The 15,871-nt window shown below is 39.0% G+C and overlaps 1 protein-coding gene across 3 annotated transcripts in view; it reads left to right on the forward strand.

Annotated features, from left to right (window-relative positions):
* The window catches only part of POC1B (POC1 centriolar protein B), an 84,555-nt gene that overhangs the window by 25,508 nt on the left and 43,176 nt on the right, over nucleotides 1-15,871 (forward strand). For all 3 annotated transcript variants that reach the window (XM_063074925.1, XM_063074923.1, XM_063074924.1), the window contains 3 exons: nucleotides 41-220; nucleotides 15,154-15,261; nucleotides 15,545-15,660. In XM_063074925.1, the coding sequence (XP_062930995.1) occupies nucleotides 41-220; nucleotides 15,154-15,261; nucleotides 15,545-15,660 (404 nt within the window). The remainder of the gene's footprint in view (nucleotides 1-40; nucleotides 221-15,153; nucleotides 15,262-15,544; nucleotides 15,661-15,871) is intronic.

Consider the following 15,871-nt stretch of genomic DNA (forward strand, 5'->3'; position numbering starts at 1 on the left):
TAAGTCCAGAGAGTTTAAATATTAAACTGTTTATTTTCAGGAGAGGGAAATCATCGGAATTTAAAGCTCATACAGCTCCAGTTCGAAGTGTGGACTTTTCAGCTGATGGCCAGTTTCTGGCTACAGCTTCTGAAGACAAATCCATCAAAGTATGGAACATGTATCGCCAGCGCTTCTTATATTCTTTGTACCGACACACACACTGGGTACGCTGTGCCAAGTAAGTGCAAAAGCTTTCATAAGATTTCCGCATTATTTTTTTCTGCTGTAGTCCATGTTTGTCCCCCACCTTCCAGTAAAGAGGATCGAGGTCATATTCATTCATTCAACAGATATTTATTGTGTGGCTACTGTGTGCTAGGAACAAGAGTAAACTCCCTTCTCTCGTGGAACGTACATTCTAGAGAGCCAGACAGACAATAAAACAAAATAGGAAAATACTCGTAAATATAGTTGATCAGATGGTGGTCGGTTAAGCGTTATGGAAGAAGATAGAGCTGAGTTAGAGGGGTGGTGTAATTTTAAACAGGGGATTCAGGGACTTGCTCATAAAGAAAGTGGCCTTTGAGCAGAAACCTGAAGGAGGGGAGGGAGTGAGGCTTGAAGAAATTCAGGAAAAGAACGTCCTGGATAAAGGAAACAAGGACAAAAGCCCTGAGGTGGGAGCCTGGTGGCTGTTCTAGGAAAAGCAAGGACGATAGTGTGGGGGAGAAAGGGCCCAGAGGGAGAATGGGGCTAGGTCAGACAGCCCTGACATGTACCCCAAGCATGATGAGATGCAGCTGGAGCATGTTCATCTCTCTGACTGCTGTGTGGAGGACAGACTGTCAGAAGTCAGGCCAGAAGCAAGGAGATGTTGTTAGGAGGCTGTTCTAGTATAAGTCCCAGCCTGGACTACTGTGATGGTGGTAGAGATTTCAAGAAGTGGTTGGATTCTAGATAGAGTTTGAAGTTACAACCAATAGTACTTGCTATCACATTGGATGTGACAGAGAAAGAGAGGAGTCAAGAAGGACTCCAGAATTTTGGCAGCAGTCTGTTGTAGACAAGTTCAGTTGTAGGTATTGTCATTACTGGTCAGTTACAGCCACGGAGCGCTTCCTATTCATAAGATATACTGCTAAAGTACTCACAGCGCATGTCTCATTTCCCCATCCAAACTGCCTGGAGGGAAGGGCTATTTTATTTCCCCCATTTTGCAGATGAGAAAACTGAGTTTCAGAAAGTTAAAGTTAGGAATCATCTAATTTAAAGTGACAGACTCCCAAATAAATTCTCTTTCTCCCCTCAAAAAAGAATTGATTAATTAGCTTATGTGTTTGATAACCTTGGAGTGGGGAGGGGACGACTAGAACCAGGGACTCCAATACTATTGGGTCTCTTTGTGTCTTGTTGGGCTTCTCTATGCATTGGCTCTATTCTCTCGAACATGCTGATAGTGAAGTCACTGCCAGCTCCAGGCTTAAGTCCTCACAATTTGGACACTGGAGAGGAAAAGCCTTTCTCCCAGCTCCAATCAAAAAAGTACCAGGGGGTGACTGTGGCCCAGCTTAGGCCCTGTGCCCGTTCCTTCACCTGGCAGTGAGATATTGTGGTTGCCTCAGTTTAGGTCAGGTGTCTGGCCAGGGAGGAGGGGTCAGAACAATCATGTGTTCTGGGTGTGGGGATAGAAGACAGTTCTCACAAGATCACAAGAAAGGATATGGCACAGATAGGGGCACTGGGAGCAGAACTGCAAGCCCTGTGATCCCCCTGCTTTGTGCCTGCTGTATGAAATGATGTGCCAGGTGTCCCCAGCAAAGGTGGATGGAATGGGAGTTTGAGCCTAGGTCTGTCATTTTGCCTTACACTCCACACTCTTCACTGTTGTTATGGTCTCAGGGGACATCATTGCACAGGAGGTGTTGATTATAATCTATGATAATAAGCCTGAGAAGTATCAAAAAAGATAGACAAAAGGTCATACTTTTAGTCAGTCGTTTTTTTTCTTCTAAAGACCTCAGCCACTTTTTGACTCTGGCCATCTCAGCATTATTTCTATATATGCCATGTAGCTGTGTGGTTAAGAACATGGGTCCTGTACCTAAATATATAGGTTAAAATCCCAGGCCCACCATTGTCACCTGTGTGACCTTTGGAGAAGTTACCTAACTTCTCAAGTGCCTATTTTCTTACCTATAAAATTAGGATGATGATAGTAGTAACCTGCCACATAGGCTGTTACGGTATTTGGATGAGTAAATATATAGCATAAAGGTGGTTTATAATAACTCTCATATCTGTGTATATGGCAGTTTTTGGAGGGATCAGGGAGATAATTCTCTCTAGAACCACATAACCTTGTTAGTGCAAATTTGGCGTGATGTTTAGCCTGAGTTTTCTGTAGCTGAGAGTAGTAATGGTGTGATGGTGGCTGACATAGTTTTCATTTTCTAGTATCAAGAATGCAGATGTCCCCACACATCCTAGCTGGGGACACCTGGTACATTATTTCATACAGCAGGCACTAATAAAGTTGTTCATGTAAGAGGAAAATTATCTCAGAAGCAAATTCTAGGAGATACTTTATTCATTGTTCTATATTATTAATGCTAATATAAGACAGAAGAGTATATGAAAAGTCACCAATAATGTGAAATTTTAGTCTTTAAAATATTCCTTGAATAAGCATAGCCCCTGCTATGTACCACATATCTATGTCGAATACATAGAGATGAAAGACACAATCTTGGCCTCAAGGAGCGTAAAAAAACAGATGCTAAGAGAGTATGTGAGTGAGGCACTGAACTAGATTTGTGTGAGGAATAATTGAGACATTCCAGGCCCAGGACTGAGGGGAGGGAAAGGGAAGAGGAGGCAGCAGCATATTGGTCAGACGGGAGGAGGGTAGACAAACTGTTCCAAGGAGGGAGCCAGAGGAGGAAAGAAGTGTGGCCTGAGAGGACATGGCATGCTCTGGGCACATTAACTATTCAGCTGTGGTCAGCAGGCATGAAATGTAGTGGGACGAAGTAGTCCAGGATTCACATGCCTGCCTGCTCCATGTGGCTGCCCTCTGGCAAGTTAGTTTCTTGCTCTCAGCCTCAATAGAAAGTGAGGGTAATGAGGCTTCTCTCAATGGTTATGGTGTTTGGGATTGAGTGATGCCATAACACTGCATTTCCTCGAGCTGAGCACCATCAATTCGGGGGAAAATCCATTTGAGGGGGAACCACTGAAAATGTTGTTCTCCTTTATCACCTCAAGAGCAGAAAGCGGTGGTAAAACCGCACTTCTGTCCGCCTAGAAAACCACTCCTTGTTGGCTGGTTGTAGTACTCGAGTTTTCCTTGAGGATCCTACCTTCCCCTATGTCCCCCCCTCTGTATGTTATATGCTGGATTGGCCCTGTCCCAAGTGCCATTAGGGCATTCAGCTTGGGCTCATCAGTGGGAACATAGTGTCTCCCTCCTACAGGAGCGAGTCATGTTGGAACCACAGGCCTTTCTTCTTGGATTGCTGCGTTTAGGCTTATTGAAGCCTGGAGCTGCTGAGGGACACCGTGGGCAAAGAACTGACCTGAAAATGATGTTGATTCAGAGGAGAGCAGAGATGTGAGATGAAGACAGAACACACTGCTGTCTAATCACATGGCTTGGTTTCTGAATATAGCCATACCTAAACGTGTGTGTGTGTCTGTGTGTGTGTGTGTCTGTGTGTGTCTGTGTGTGTCTGTGTGTGTCTGTGTGTGTGTCTGTGTGTGTGATGAGCCTTAAAACATTATCTTGCTTCCCCCACCCCCCCCGAGAAAGATGCTTTCCATGGAAAGTAATACTGGAGCAGAGCCTCAGATAAGTGGGATCTTTGTATACAGTCAAGACAACTGTTTTATCTCCGTCCTCAGTACTGCTGCCTTCATTTTAGCATCACTGGCCCTTGTGGAGACTTTTGCAGTCATCTCCTAAGTGTTCTGACTACAGGTCCACCTTCATTCTTCTCCCTCCGACCCCTACTTTTGTAAAAAGCAAATCTGGTCATGCTGTTCCTTAACTTAAAACCCCTCAGTGACTCCTGCCCTGGCATGTATGCTCTGCCTTCCCGTTACAACCTGCCTTTCTTTTGTCTCCTTCACCCTTCAGTGTTGTAGCTATGCAAGGTTCCTCAAGCATGCAGTGATCTGTTATGTTCTGTGCCTTTCCACATGCTGCTTTCCATGGCCAGAGTGCCCCCTTCTTTCTCCCTTACCTCACGATCCTGTTCTGCATCTCTTTCTCCAAGAAGTGTTTCTGACTCTCTAGGGCCAAGCTTACTATGATTTCTTTATGCCACCACATTGCCCTCAGCTTAGGCCTCTCTTCCCTATTAGACTTTGACTTAAAAGGATTTTATTCATGTTCGATTCTCTTGCCAGGCACTGTTTGAAATTCTATAGGCATGGCAGAAGGTAGAACACAAAATTCCTACTCTCATGGAGCTTCCTCTACTAAAGGGAGACAGACAATAAATATATTTGATAAGTGCTCTGGAGAAAAATAATGTAGGGTAACAAGATAGAGAGTAATGGGGTTGGGGGTACTTTCTCATATACAGAGTTCAGAGAAGGCATATCTACCTAGGTGACATTTGATCCAAGACCTGACTGAATTGAGGGAGCCAATAAAGTAGATATCAGGAGAAAGTGTTCAAGACGGGCAGATATGGTGTGAGAAGCACTGTAGAGTGTTAGGCTCAGAGGAGTTGTGCAAAAACGTGGTTGAATGAATGAATGAAAGGTTGGTCAGTAGGCTGTGGTTGATCTCTAATGTGCAGGTAAGTTTGGTGGGAATTGTCATGGGTTTTTTCAGGGAAGAGCAATTTTTGTGGATCTTTAATAGCAAATCCAGGAGTATTGTACATGCATGTTATGCATGGAGGTGTTCATGTGGCTTCGCTACTTTCTTTGTTCCTTTTTGTTGACTTTGGTTCAGATGGACAAGTTGCTTAATCAGCATACCTGGTCTTAATGAAATGCCTTTATCTTGCTGGTACTTTATGGTTTTGAGGAATTTTTTTTTTTTTAATCAGTTGTTTTCTTACTATTTGGAGTGACTGATTCATATGAAACTCTACAGAGGCCTTTCTGAAGGAGTGTTCTTTTTTTTTTTTTTTTTTTTTTTTTTTGTCTTTCTCGTGACCGGCACTCAGCCAGTGAGTGCACCGGCCATTCCTATATAGGATCCGAACCTGCGGTGGGAGCGTCGCTGCGCTCCCACCACCGCACCCTCCCGAGTGCGCCACGGGCTCGGCCCTGAAGGAGTGTTCTTTGATAAATAACTTGGTTCAGTTTAATGATAAGGATTTCATCTGGTTGGCAACTTTCCATATATGTTCTCTACAACATGCTTACAGATTCTTTCTTATACATTTATTATAGTCTTTCTTTTTGGTTCATTTGGTTGCGGTTAGAACAAGAGAGTTGAGACCAATGTCTAGAGGGCCTAATTGACCACCCAGGCCCAGCCTCCCAGAAGGTCTGTGCATCTTCCTGTGAGAACTTGGCCTGGATGAGGTCATCCTGAACTAGGACTTTCTTCCTAAGGTCTGCAGGACTAGAAGTCCAATTTTCACTCTATACTCAGAGGTGAAAAAAGCTCAGGGGGAACTGAGTCATGTGTGATAAATTTAGGAGAGAATGAAACATAAACCAGATGCCAGCTTACTTATTTATAATGACAATGATAACTGCCCGAGGGCGTGGAACATAGCATATCTAATTCAGAGTCTTCTTCCTTTGCCAATAAAGTCAGAATATAATCAGAAGACTGCTCAATGAGCCCTGGAACTAAAGCAAGGGGAGTGTGTTGGAAAAATGTTGAAGGATAGTTTTGTCCTCCACATATGCACACCTTCCAAGGGAACTGCATGATCAGTTCTGCTGGTCAGGTACTCTCCTTTCTAGGCCAGGATGGAGACATGCTGACTAGCTCTTGCTCCCTGCCTCTTGCTATAGCTGGACACCTCTCTGTTGGTAGAGGATCTTTCAGGCAATGCATTGAAGTTGATTAGCTTCACCAGAGAGGCAGCATATAGTAGTTAAGAGCCTAAGCTCACTAGCATGTGATCTTAGGCACACATGATTTAATCTCTCTGGGGCTTAGTCCTGCTCCCATTCCTCATACAGTCATTGTGAGGATATAAAGTGTCAATTAATGTCAGCTATTAACTACCCTCACATTCCAATTCTTCCTCCTAGGGATTATACTGGAGTCACCTTTAAGTGGTGTTCAAAAGTCATTTCACACATTTGCACAGTTTTGGGGGTTGTTATTACAGGTAGTTACTATCCTCTAGTGAATGTGTTTTATGTATTTGACTATCAGAAGGTAACTTTATTTCTAAGTAGTTGGGTCTGAAAATCTCTGCCTTTTAATTAGAGTGCTTAGTCCATTTAAACTTATGTAACTAGTCCTGTGATTAGATTTAAGTCTACCATTTTACTGTTTTCTATTTGTCTGGTTAGTTGTTTCTTTATCCTCATTTTCTTTTGGATTAATTGAATATTCCTCAGTATCCCATTTTACTCCTCTACTGACTTTTTAGCTTTACTCTTTGTCTTATTTTGTTTGTTTAGTGGTAATCTCTAGAGGTTACAATACATGGGTACTTCAAAAAGTTTGTGGAAAAATGGAATTAAAAGATAAATATAATATGAATCTTTCTGTGAACTTTTTGAAATACCCTTGTATGCAACCTTACTTATCACAGTCTACTCCTGAATTAATTTTATACCATTATATATAATGTTAGAATTTATGAAAACATATCTCCATTTACCTACTTTTTGATAATTTTACTTCTACATATCGTAAAGGCCCACAATACATTAGATAGCCAATTTTCCTTTTAAGAAAATAAGAAACAAAAAAGGCTTTTATATTTACCCCTATATTTACCAGTTCCAACACTCTTTATTCCTTCATGTAGATCCATGTTTCCATCTGGTATCATTTCTCTTCAGCCTGAAAAACCTCAGGTATCATTTCTTTTAGTGCAGGTCTCCTTGTGATGACTTACCTTAGCTTTTTGGTTATCATTTATAAAGGATATTATTGCTGTGATGTTGAATTCTAGGTTGGTGAGTAACTTTTCTTTTAGCATTTTAAAGATGTAATTTGCCAGGATCGGATTGTTTGTGTACCACCAAAATTCGTATGTTGAAATCCTGACCTCCAAGTTTGCGGTATTAGGAGGTGGGGCCTTTGGGATTTGTACCTTTATAGAAGAGGCCCACACCCTCCACCTCTTTCACCATGTGAGGACACAGCGAGGTACCATCCATAATCCAGGAAGTAGGCCCTCACCAGAAACCAAATTTTCTGGCATCTTAATCTTGGCCTTTCCAGCCTGCAGAACTGTGAGAAATAAATTTCTGTTGTTTGTAAGCTACCCAGCTTGTGTTATTTTGTTATAGCAACCCATACAGCAGACTGAGACATCATTCTACTGTTTTCTGGTTTGCATTTTTTTTTTTTTTTTAACGTGAAGGCAGAAGTCCTATTCTATATTTAATGTGTCTTTTTTCTCTGCTGCTGTAAGATCTTTTATTTTTAGCAATTTGATCATGATGAGCCTAGGTATGGTTTTATATTTTTTTCTTGTAGTTTACTGAACTGTTTGGATCTATGGATTGGTGTTTTTCATCATATTTGGAAATTTTTTTGTCTTTTCTTCATATATTTTTCTTTCCTAATTTCTTTCTCATCTTTTTATGAGACTCCAGATTCACATATGTTTGACCACTTTATATTGTCCCACAGTTTATTGAGGCTTTATTCATTTTTTTCAAATTTTTCTCTCCCTGTGCTTAGTTTGCATAGTTTTTATTGTCCTGTCCTCAGGTTCACTGGTCTTTACTTCTTCACTGGTCTTTACTTCTGCAGTGTCCAATCTGCTGTTAAGTTTATCCATTTCCCTGGTGAGATTTTCCACTTGTTTGTTCATAATGCCCATCTTTTTCTTTAAATCCTTGAACATATTTATAATAACTGTTTTATAGTCCTTGTCTGCTAATTCCAACATCTATGCCATATCTGGATCACATTTTCTGCTTCTTTGTATGTCCTGTGATTTTTTTATTGTATGCCCAAACATTACTAAATGTCTGAGAGTATGCATTATGCTACATTGCTAAAGAGTGTTGAGTTTTGTTCTGGTAGGAAATTAACTTTCTGCTGGCCCAGCTAGATTCTGGTAAGCCTTGGATTTAGCCTTTGTAGGGTGGGTCTGGAGTAGCCTTTACTCAGAGGCTATAGTACTTGTGGCCTTTCTAGGATCTCACCTGAATGCCTGGAATGTTCAGCAAAGTCTGGTCAGAAGCTGAACATCTCTAAGTACTGCATAACCTCTGTAATCTTCATTCAACTCACAGCCTCCTAATAGTTGTTCTCTGCCATGCCTTGTTGCCCTGTGTATAGCGGCTTTATATTTGACCAAAGATTCAAAGGGCCTCCTAGGCATAATTTTTCGTGTTTTTGCTCTTTATAGCTCCTCTCTCATCACCTGTTATATTCTAGCCCTTTTGCAGCCCTGAATTGTGATTTCCATTTCCTCTGCCTGGTAAGACTGCTGCTGTCTCCTTGGGCTCTACTTCCTTGTACCATGATTTGGAAAGTGTTCCCAGACAGAAATCTGGGATGGATTTTGTGCTCATCTCATGTGTTTTCCACCTCTCAAGGTTCACAATCCTCTATGCTGTCTCTTACCCAGAGACATATATTTTGATTCATGTATTTTGCCCAGTTGTATGATTGTTTGTGGTAGAGGAGTAAGTCTGATAGCCATTACTCCCCCAATGACCAGAGCTGGAGTTCTGTCAAAGGAATTAGTTGGACAAACCAATTTCAAAATTCACATAAATGCAACAGATGTGCAAGAATAGCCAAGAAAAAATTGACAAGAAAAAAATTAGAAGAAACTTGTCCAACCAGCTCTCAAAACATAGAATAAAACTACAGTAATAAAGTATGGTGATAATGGAATAGGATTAGAAAAACAGGTCATAGAAATCCCAGAAGCAGACCCAAGTATATAATGGGAACTTATTTTATGATAAAGATAGCATTTCCAATCAGTGGGGAAGTATATGGACTATTTAATGTGTGGTTAAGGTAATTTGATTTCTACTTGGAAAAATATAATGCTGGATTTTTATTTCATACCATACAATTAAAAAAACTGTAAATGAATGAAACAACTAAACACCAAAAGTAATCCAAATGATACTGTTCTTCCAATGCATGGAATATATAAATAATATTAAAAATATATGAATGGATATAGAGGCTCAGCAGAGCAATTGTTTCTATCTTTCTTATTTGAATTTTAAATGTATGCTGTGGAGTTAAGGAGTTAAAATTCTGTGTCTGACTTCATGCCCAGTACTTACTATGCACTTGTTCCTGGAGCCCAGACTTACTCCATGTGGCACAGTGATGGTGCCTGTTAATGCAGGAGGAGATGAGTAGCTAAGTTCTCTGGACTAACCATTGTTTGTGACCATGCGTATTAATTTACAGAAATATTTATAAGATATGCCATCTATTGGGTAATATATTTATGCTTTTAAAATATAAATTAGTATAGTATGTTTAGAAATTAACTTGTAAAATATATCAGAAATATTTGTTGTAGTGATTCCATGATCAGAAATTTATCCTAAATAAATACTCTTTTGTATTTAAAGGAAAAAGCTTTGTATTCAAAAATATTGCTTTCGGTATAATTTATAATGATGAGAAATTGGATATAACCAATTTTTCCAAATAAAGAAAAGTAGTTAAATAAATTTAGATTATTATGTGGGCATTAAGAGGAGATTATATGAAAACTATGGTATGAAAACGTGTTTACATGGGGGTACAAAATTCAGAAGGCACGACTTTAATGTCGAAGACCTATGCATGAACAAAAGACAAAGTACCTATTGTATGCAAAATATTAAGTGTTATTGTGTTTTGGTGATGAGATTTTGGACTTTTAAGATTTTCTGTATTTGATGATTAATGAAGAAACCAATTATAATTTGAAATCTATGTGTAGGTGAGAATATCTCTTTTTAGTTGCAAAAGGATTTTTCTAAAGGTGAAATTAGTATAGCCCTGTTTTTTTAAAATAATGTATATTGTGGCATAATTTGTGTTTCATTATGGTGTCCTCAGTCAAAAATAAGTAGAAGTGAATGTAGAGAACTTTTTCAACATTATTGCTTTTTCAGCATTAATTTTAGGGGGAAATATGCCTTTAATTTCCAGTTGTTGGTAGTGCTACTGGTGATCTTTTGACCATCTGAATTGCAAAGATTTTTTGTATTGTGGTAAAATAAATATAACAAAATTTACCATTTTTACCATTTTTATGTGTACAGTTCTGTGGCATTAAGTACTGTAGATTCACGTTGTTATGCAATGAGTTGAAAGATTTTAAACATCAGCTTTCATTGACTATATAAAACCTTAAGTTAGTCTCAACTCCATTAAAAAGTTTTTGTTTTTGTTTTTTATTCCCTAAATATTTACTGAGGACCTCCTTAGTGCCTGGTGTGTCTGGGGGTAGAACAGTGGGTGAGTCAGATGTGGTCTCTCTCCTTGGAGCTTACCTTCTGTTAGGGAAGCAGACACACATCACTCAGTGGTAAGTGTGATGGACTGTAAATGTGTCTGATGAACACATCCTGGGGAGCTAGCCAATTGGGAGCGGTGTTCCAGAAGGCTTTTCTTGAGGAAGTGACATTGAAGCAGAGAACTTGAAGGATGCGTAAAATCCTTTTCTGTCCTGTACTTTAAACCAGATAAAGAGAAGGGGGCAGTGTTTGAGGCACAGGGACCAGAAGATGAGGAAACACCTGAGAGAGGACTGGTGTGGGGCCAGGAATAGCTGGGGGACCTGTGAGCGGTGATGAGGGTGTCAGACTTTTCCCCCAGGGAATTGTGAAGCCACCGAAGGGTTTTAAGCAGAAAAATGACCCAATCTGATTGAAGATTTAAAGGTTACTTTTGCTGCAGTGGAGAATGGAAGACAGCAGGGCCAATTGTGGTTTGAGGAGACAGAACCTGATAAAGGATTGGATGGAGTATGGGGAGGTGGAAGAGAAAAAGGACTCAAGCATGAGTTCTAGGTTTCTGGCTTGAGAAGCCATTTACTGAAAAAGAGAACCCTGGAGAAGGAGCAATCTGGGAAGGAAGATGATGAGTTCAGATTTGGACAAGTTCAGATTGGAGGTGCCTGCAGGATATCCAAGAGGAGACGCCCAGTAGGCAGTTGTACTTATGGGTGGAGATCCCAGGAGAGAAGTCTGGGCATATAGATGATAAATGACCCAATAAATAATTAGTGCATTTCATGACATACTTGATCTTTTTATATCTTTTTAATCTGCCTTTTGTCTCTCAGCAGTTGTAGGAATGAATCCTGTTACTGTAGTCAACAGATGGTTTCTCTTTTGATGCTGACCAACACTTAGAAACACATAAATATTTTGCTTCAATATTGAACTTCACCTTCAACATATAAACACCAAATTCTATCAAAGCAAACTCTGAGATGGCCAATTTTTTTTTTTTTTTTTTTTTAACGAGTCTATGAAAATTTTGGTCTGAATGCAATCCAAACTCCCTCATTATACAAATAGAAAACGCTGGCCAGTGGTTTCTGAGTTTCACAAGGTTACATAGCTGGGCAGTTGCAGAATTGGTCCTAGACTTCAGGACTCTGTACTTACTGAACACCCTATTTTCACTACTTTTTATTGCTTCCCCCTCCCATTGAAGACCTGCTGGCTCCAGGGTTCCTCTTAACTAATGATTGATTTCTTACGGGATATGGAACAGTGCCTACCCTGTTTTGCCCCAGAGTCCTGAGGGCTGGAAATGTATTTTTATAGAATATTTATTCTAATAAGAAATATCCAAAGGAAAATTTGGATTTCTTATGAAAGCACTTTAAAACTTATCATGGTTCAGAGAAACTTTTGGCTCTCTAATGGACAAATAACTCTACAACTTCATATATTCATAATATTTTACATATAGTTTCAGGAACTACATAGATTCCAAGTTAAAGATATCCTGTTATGTAATTTGGGCTATTTTTCAAGGACATGTGAATCAATTTTTTTAAAAAGAAGCTGAAGAGTTTCCTTGTTGTCTTGAATGAGTACCAATAAATTTTACAGAATTCAATAATAGTTCTATTAACTTCTCAAATGCCTTACAGACAGTCCATGTTGTCTGTCGATCCATTAGTCACTGTTGACTAAAGTAATATCCATCTTGCTGACATACTCTCCGGAAGTTTTAAAAGGTGGTTCGGTGGTACTGAGATAGAAAGTCAGAAATCTACTAATGTTTTAGTAGAAATTTTATATCCTCTTAACATTTTTAAAATTAACAGCCCAGTTAGACGTTGTCTGAGCCCTAACAATAATGGAGTAACCTTAACTGATCAGTCAGGGCAAAGAGAAATCTGTTTTATTGGTGCTAACCTATTTTTAATTAAAAATTAAAGGGAGAAGAAGATACAAACTATAGTCCTCACTACCAGCCAAAGGTGAAAAACGTATACAGAAAGCATATGCAGGGATCATAATGTAGTGTCCTGAGCAGGGGGAAAGCCTCAACCCTGAGTCTCCCACCGGGTTGTGTTAAGTTGGAGGTAGACACCTCCCTCCCTCCAGCACCAGCTTCTTCCCAGATACTGCCTGTACTCTCCACTTACCTGAGGTGCACATACCCTTCATTTCTTCAGCACTGGGAAATTTCTCCCAGACTGTGGACCTTCCTGCTCAGATGAGATTTTAGTTAACCAAGATACTTGCTTTTCCTTATTTACAATTTTCTTTAAAATCCTGTTTCTTCTATGGGGTGTCTGGTGACAAACTGGCACCTTTTTTGTTACAAAATTATTTTGTATCATTTTCTAAAATTATGTTATTTGTGTGCCCTCCTTTTTTACTTCTCCCTAGAATGAAAGCCTCATGAGGGCAGGGATCTTACCGGTGCCATTCATGACTATGTTCCTATTAGCCAGGGCAGTGCCCAGTGCTGGGTACTGACAGGTGCTCAGTAAATCTTTGAATGAATCAGTGAATGAATATCTTCCCCATAAACTCCTCAAGGACAGGGACCGTGCCTGTTTTACTTATAACTTATGGCAACACACACAGATTTATTATTAAAGGATGGTCTGTAGCCTCCTAAGAGCACTGCCTCATGGTTCCCCGCTACTTTAGAACTTTCAGTGGTTTACACAAAAGCCACACAGTACTTCCTGTGCTCTAAAGAATTTGGCCGGTAGAAGAAACTTTCCTTTTTTTCAGAGACTTAAGCAGAGTGGTTTGGTTGTTTGGCTGTAGAAACAGACTGCCTGGTTCTGATCTGGGCTCCTCTCCTTACTGGACTGTGTGACTCTGGAAGTTAGTGATCCTTTATGTGCCTCCATTTATTCATCTGTAAACTGAGGCAAAAAATAGGACCTGTTTTATAGGGTTATTTTGAAGATTAAACAAGTTGCTGTAGATAATGTGTTAAGAACCATTCTATTCCATATGTGCTTGGTAAATGTGGGAAGGATAATGATATGATAATGATGGTAGGGTTTGGTCAATAATATTGTGGGGTGAGTTTTTTGTCCTTTGTATATTATCATTCAATTTTGTTAAATATTTTTATTCATCATGGCTTTCTCACAATGTAAGAATCAAGTCATCTCTTAGGAATATTCTTGTCATTTAAAATATTCACATTAAGTAATTTATTTAAAACTATACCTTATTAAGAAACAATTTGATTCCTTGCATTAGTTGTTTGCAGTTATTAGGATAAGTTTATGTTCATGGAGACACTGAGTAGATTTTTCTTCCCCAGAGTCCTTTTCCTCTATTTGGAGCCTTTCTATCATACTGTCCTTCATATTTGAATTTTTCTCACATATTTTCTGGAGGAAAAGGTTAATAAAATATTACTTGTTATTATAAAATTAGAGTAAACTACCCAGCATGAAAGATTTTTCCTTGCAAGGTTATTTTCTTGAATTTTTAAAGATTATTCTACACAGAACTCAGTTATGCTTCCTTGTGTCTTTTCTTTTCATGTGGTGAATCCATAAATGCCAGATTCAAAGTTTCTGTCAGGAAGAATTATTTCCAGGTCAGCCTTAAGAATGGGGTGGGGAAAGGAGGGAGAACAAAAAGAAAGACCTTCAATTGTATTCCACACCCTTAATTGATGACATAGTAATCTGGCCTCTGGGTATAAAGGGAAACTACAAATAAAATTGAAACATAATCAGTCTATGACCTAAATCTGTCTTTTTTGGTTTTTATTATTGCTAAATATAAATAACAAAACTACTATTCATAGTTTCCTAATAGTCTAAAATTTGTTTTCATTTTCTGTTTGGTCCTCTGCTCTTCTGTCTATTTTTAAGAGGCACTTAGGGGGAAAAAAAGAACCTTGGAAAGGATTTAAAAGGAATAGACAGCACAAAAACAGCAAGTAAGATGTCTGAGATTTTTCTCATTTGTTTTTTAATGGGGCATGTGGATGATAGATTTGACCATGAAGGAATTTCTGTATAAACAAGTTGTCCTATTTTCAGTCCATTGGAGCTCTCTGGCCTCCCCAGTTCCAGGAAGTTACAGGCTTGGGGAGGTTCTTTTGTTGGTGATGTCACTTAATTTTAATTCTTAACACACCAGTCCTTTCCTTACAATAAGCCTCTCTACCGTGTTGGTAGGATGAGTAAGAAAGGTTCTCTTGGGTCATAAATGACAGAAATAGAAGAAAGAAGTAGGGTACTTTAAAAAATACAGGGTACTTATCTTGGAAGGAGTGCTGAGTTAAATAAAAAGCCTAGAAGCAATGCCATAAAACTAAATTATTTGAATAAAAGAATAAAAAGAAAAAAGAAACAGTCTACATAGCATATTTTGATCTTTTAATGGTCTGTCAGTGTGTTGTTTGTCATGATGATATGTAGTTGGAAAGATGTTGGATACAGAATATGATTTTGCTGCATGATATGGTAATAGTTGTCTCTGGTATTTAATGTGTACACCCTGACTTGTACGTGGTGTGGAAGATAGGCGTGGTGGTTGTCAGGAGCCTTTCACAAATAGAATTTTGTTTCTTTTGCTTTCTAGATTTTCACCTGACGGAAGATTAATTGTGTCATGTAGTGAGGATAAAACTATTAAAATTTGGGATACCACAAATAAGCAATGTGTTAATAACTTCTCAGATTCTGTAGGGTAAGTCCATTCTCTGTGCATTTATATGAGTTAATTTGCTAAGGAGACATTTATTTATTTATTTTAATTTTTATTGAATCAAAATTGATTATACATATTTTTGTGGTTCACCGTTGAGATATGTTGATCAAATCAATATTACTAGCATATATATTGTTACAAATCATACTTATTCTTTATGCCCCTTGTCCAGTCCTAAGGAGACATTTAATTGTAACTATTTAAGTAAAGAAATGAGAGTAAAGATATCAAAATATTAGGTCATCTTATTCTTTCCTCCTAGATTTGCAAGTTTTGTGGATTTTAACCCTAGTGGTACGTGCATAGCTTCAGCAGGTTCTGATCATACGGTGAAAATCTGGGATATAAGAGTTAACAAATTACTCCAGCATTATCAAGGTAACAATTTAACAAAAAATTCCATTATGGAGTAGGCTTCTCTATGAAGAACCAATTCTCCTTCTTGGTGTGGTTTGGCCCTCTTACTGAGAGTCACAGGGCTGCCTTTGAACTGGCAAGAAAACAGTATAGTTCGCCTCCATCAACAGCAGGGTCTGCGAAGCTAGGCAGAAGAGGGAGGTTGAAGGAACCTTAATTAAAGATGATGTTA

Source organism: Cynocephalus volans, chromosome 12, assembly GCF_027409185.1.
Source record: "Cynocephalus volans isolate mCynVol1 chromosome 12, mCynVol1.pri, whole genome shotgun sequence".
NCBI classification, from domain to species: Eukaryota; Metazoa; Chordata; class Mammalia; order Dermoptera; family Cynocephalidae; genus Cynocephalus; species Cynocephalus volans.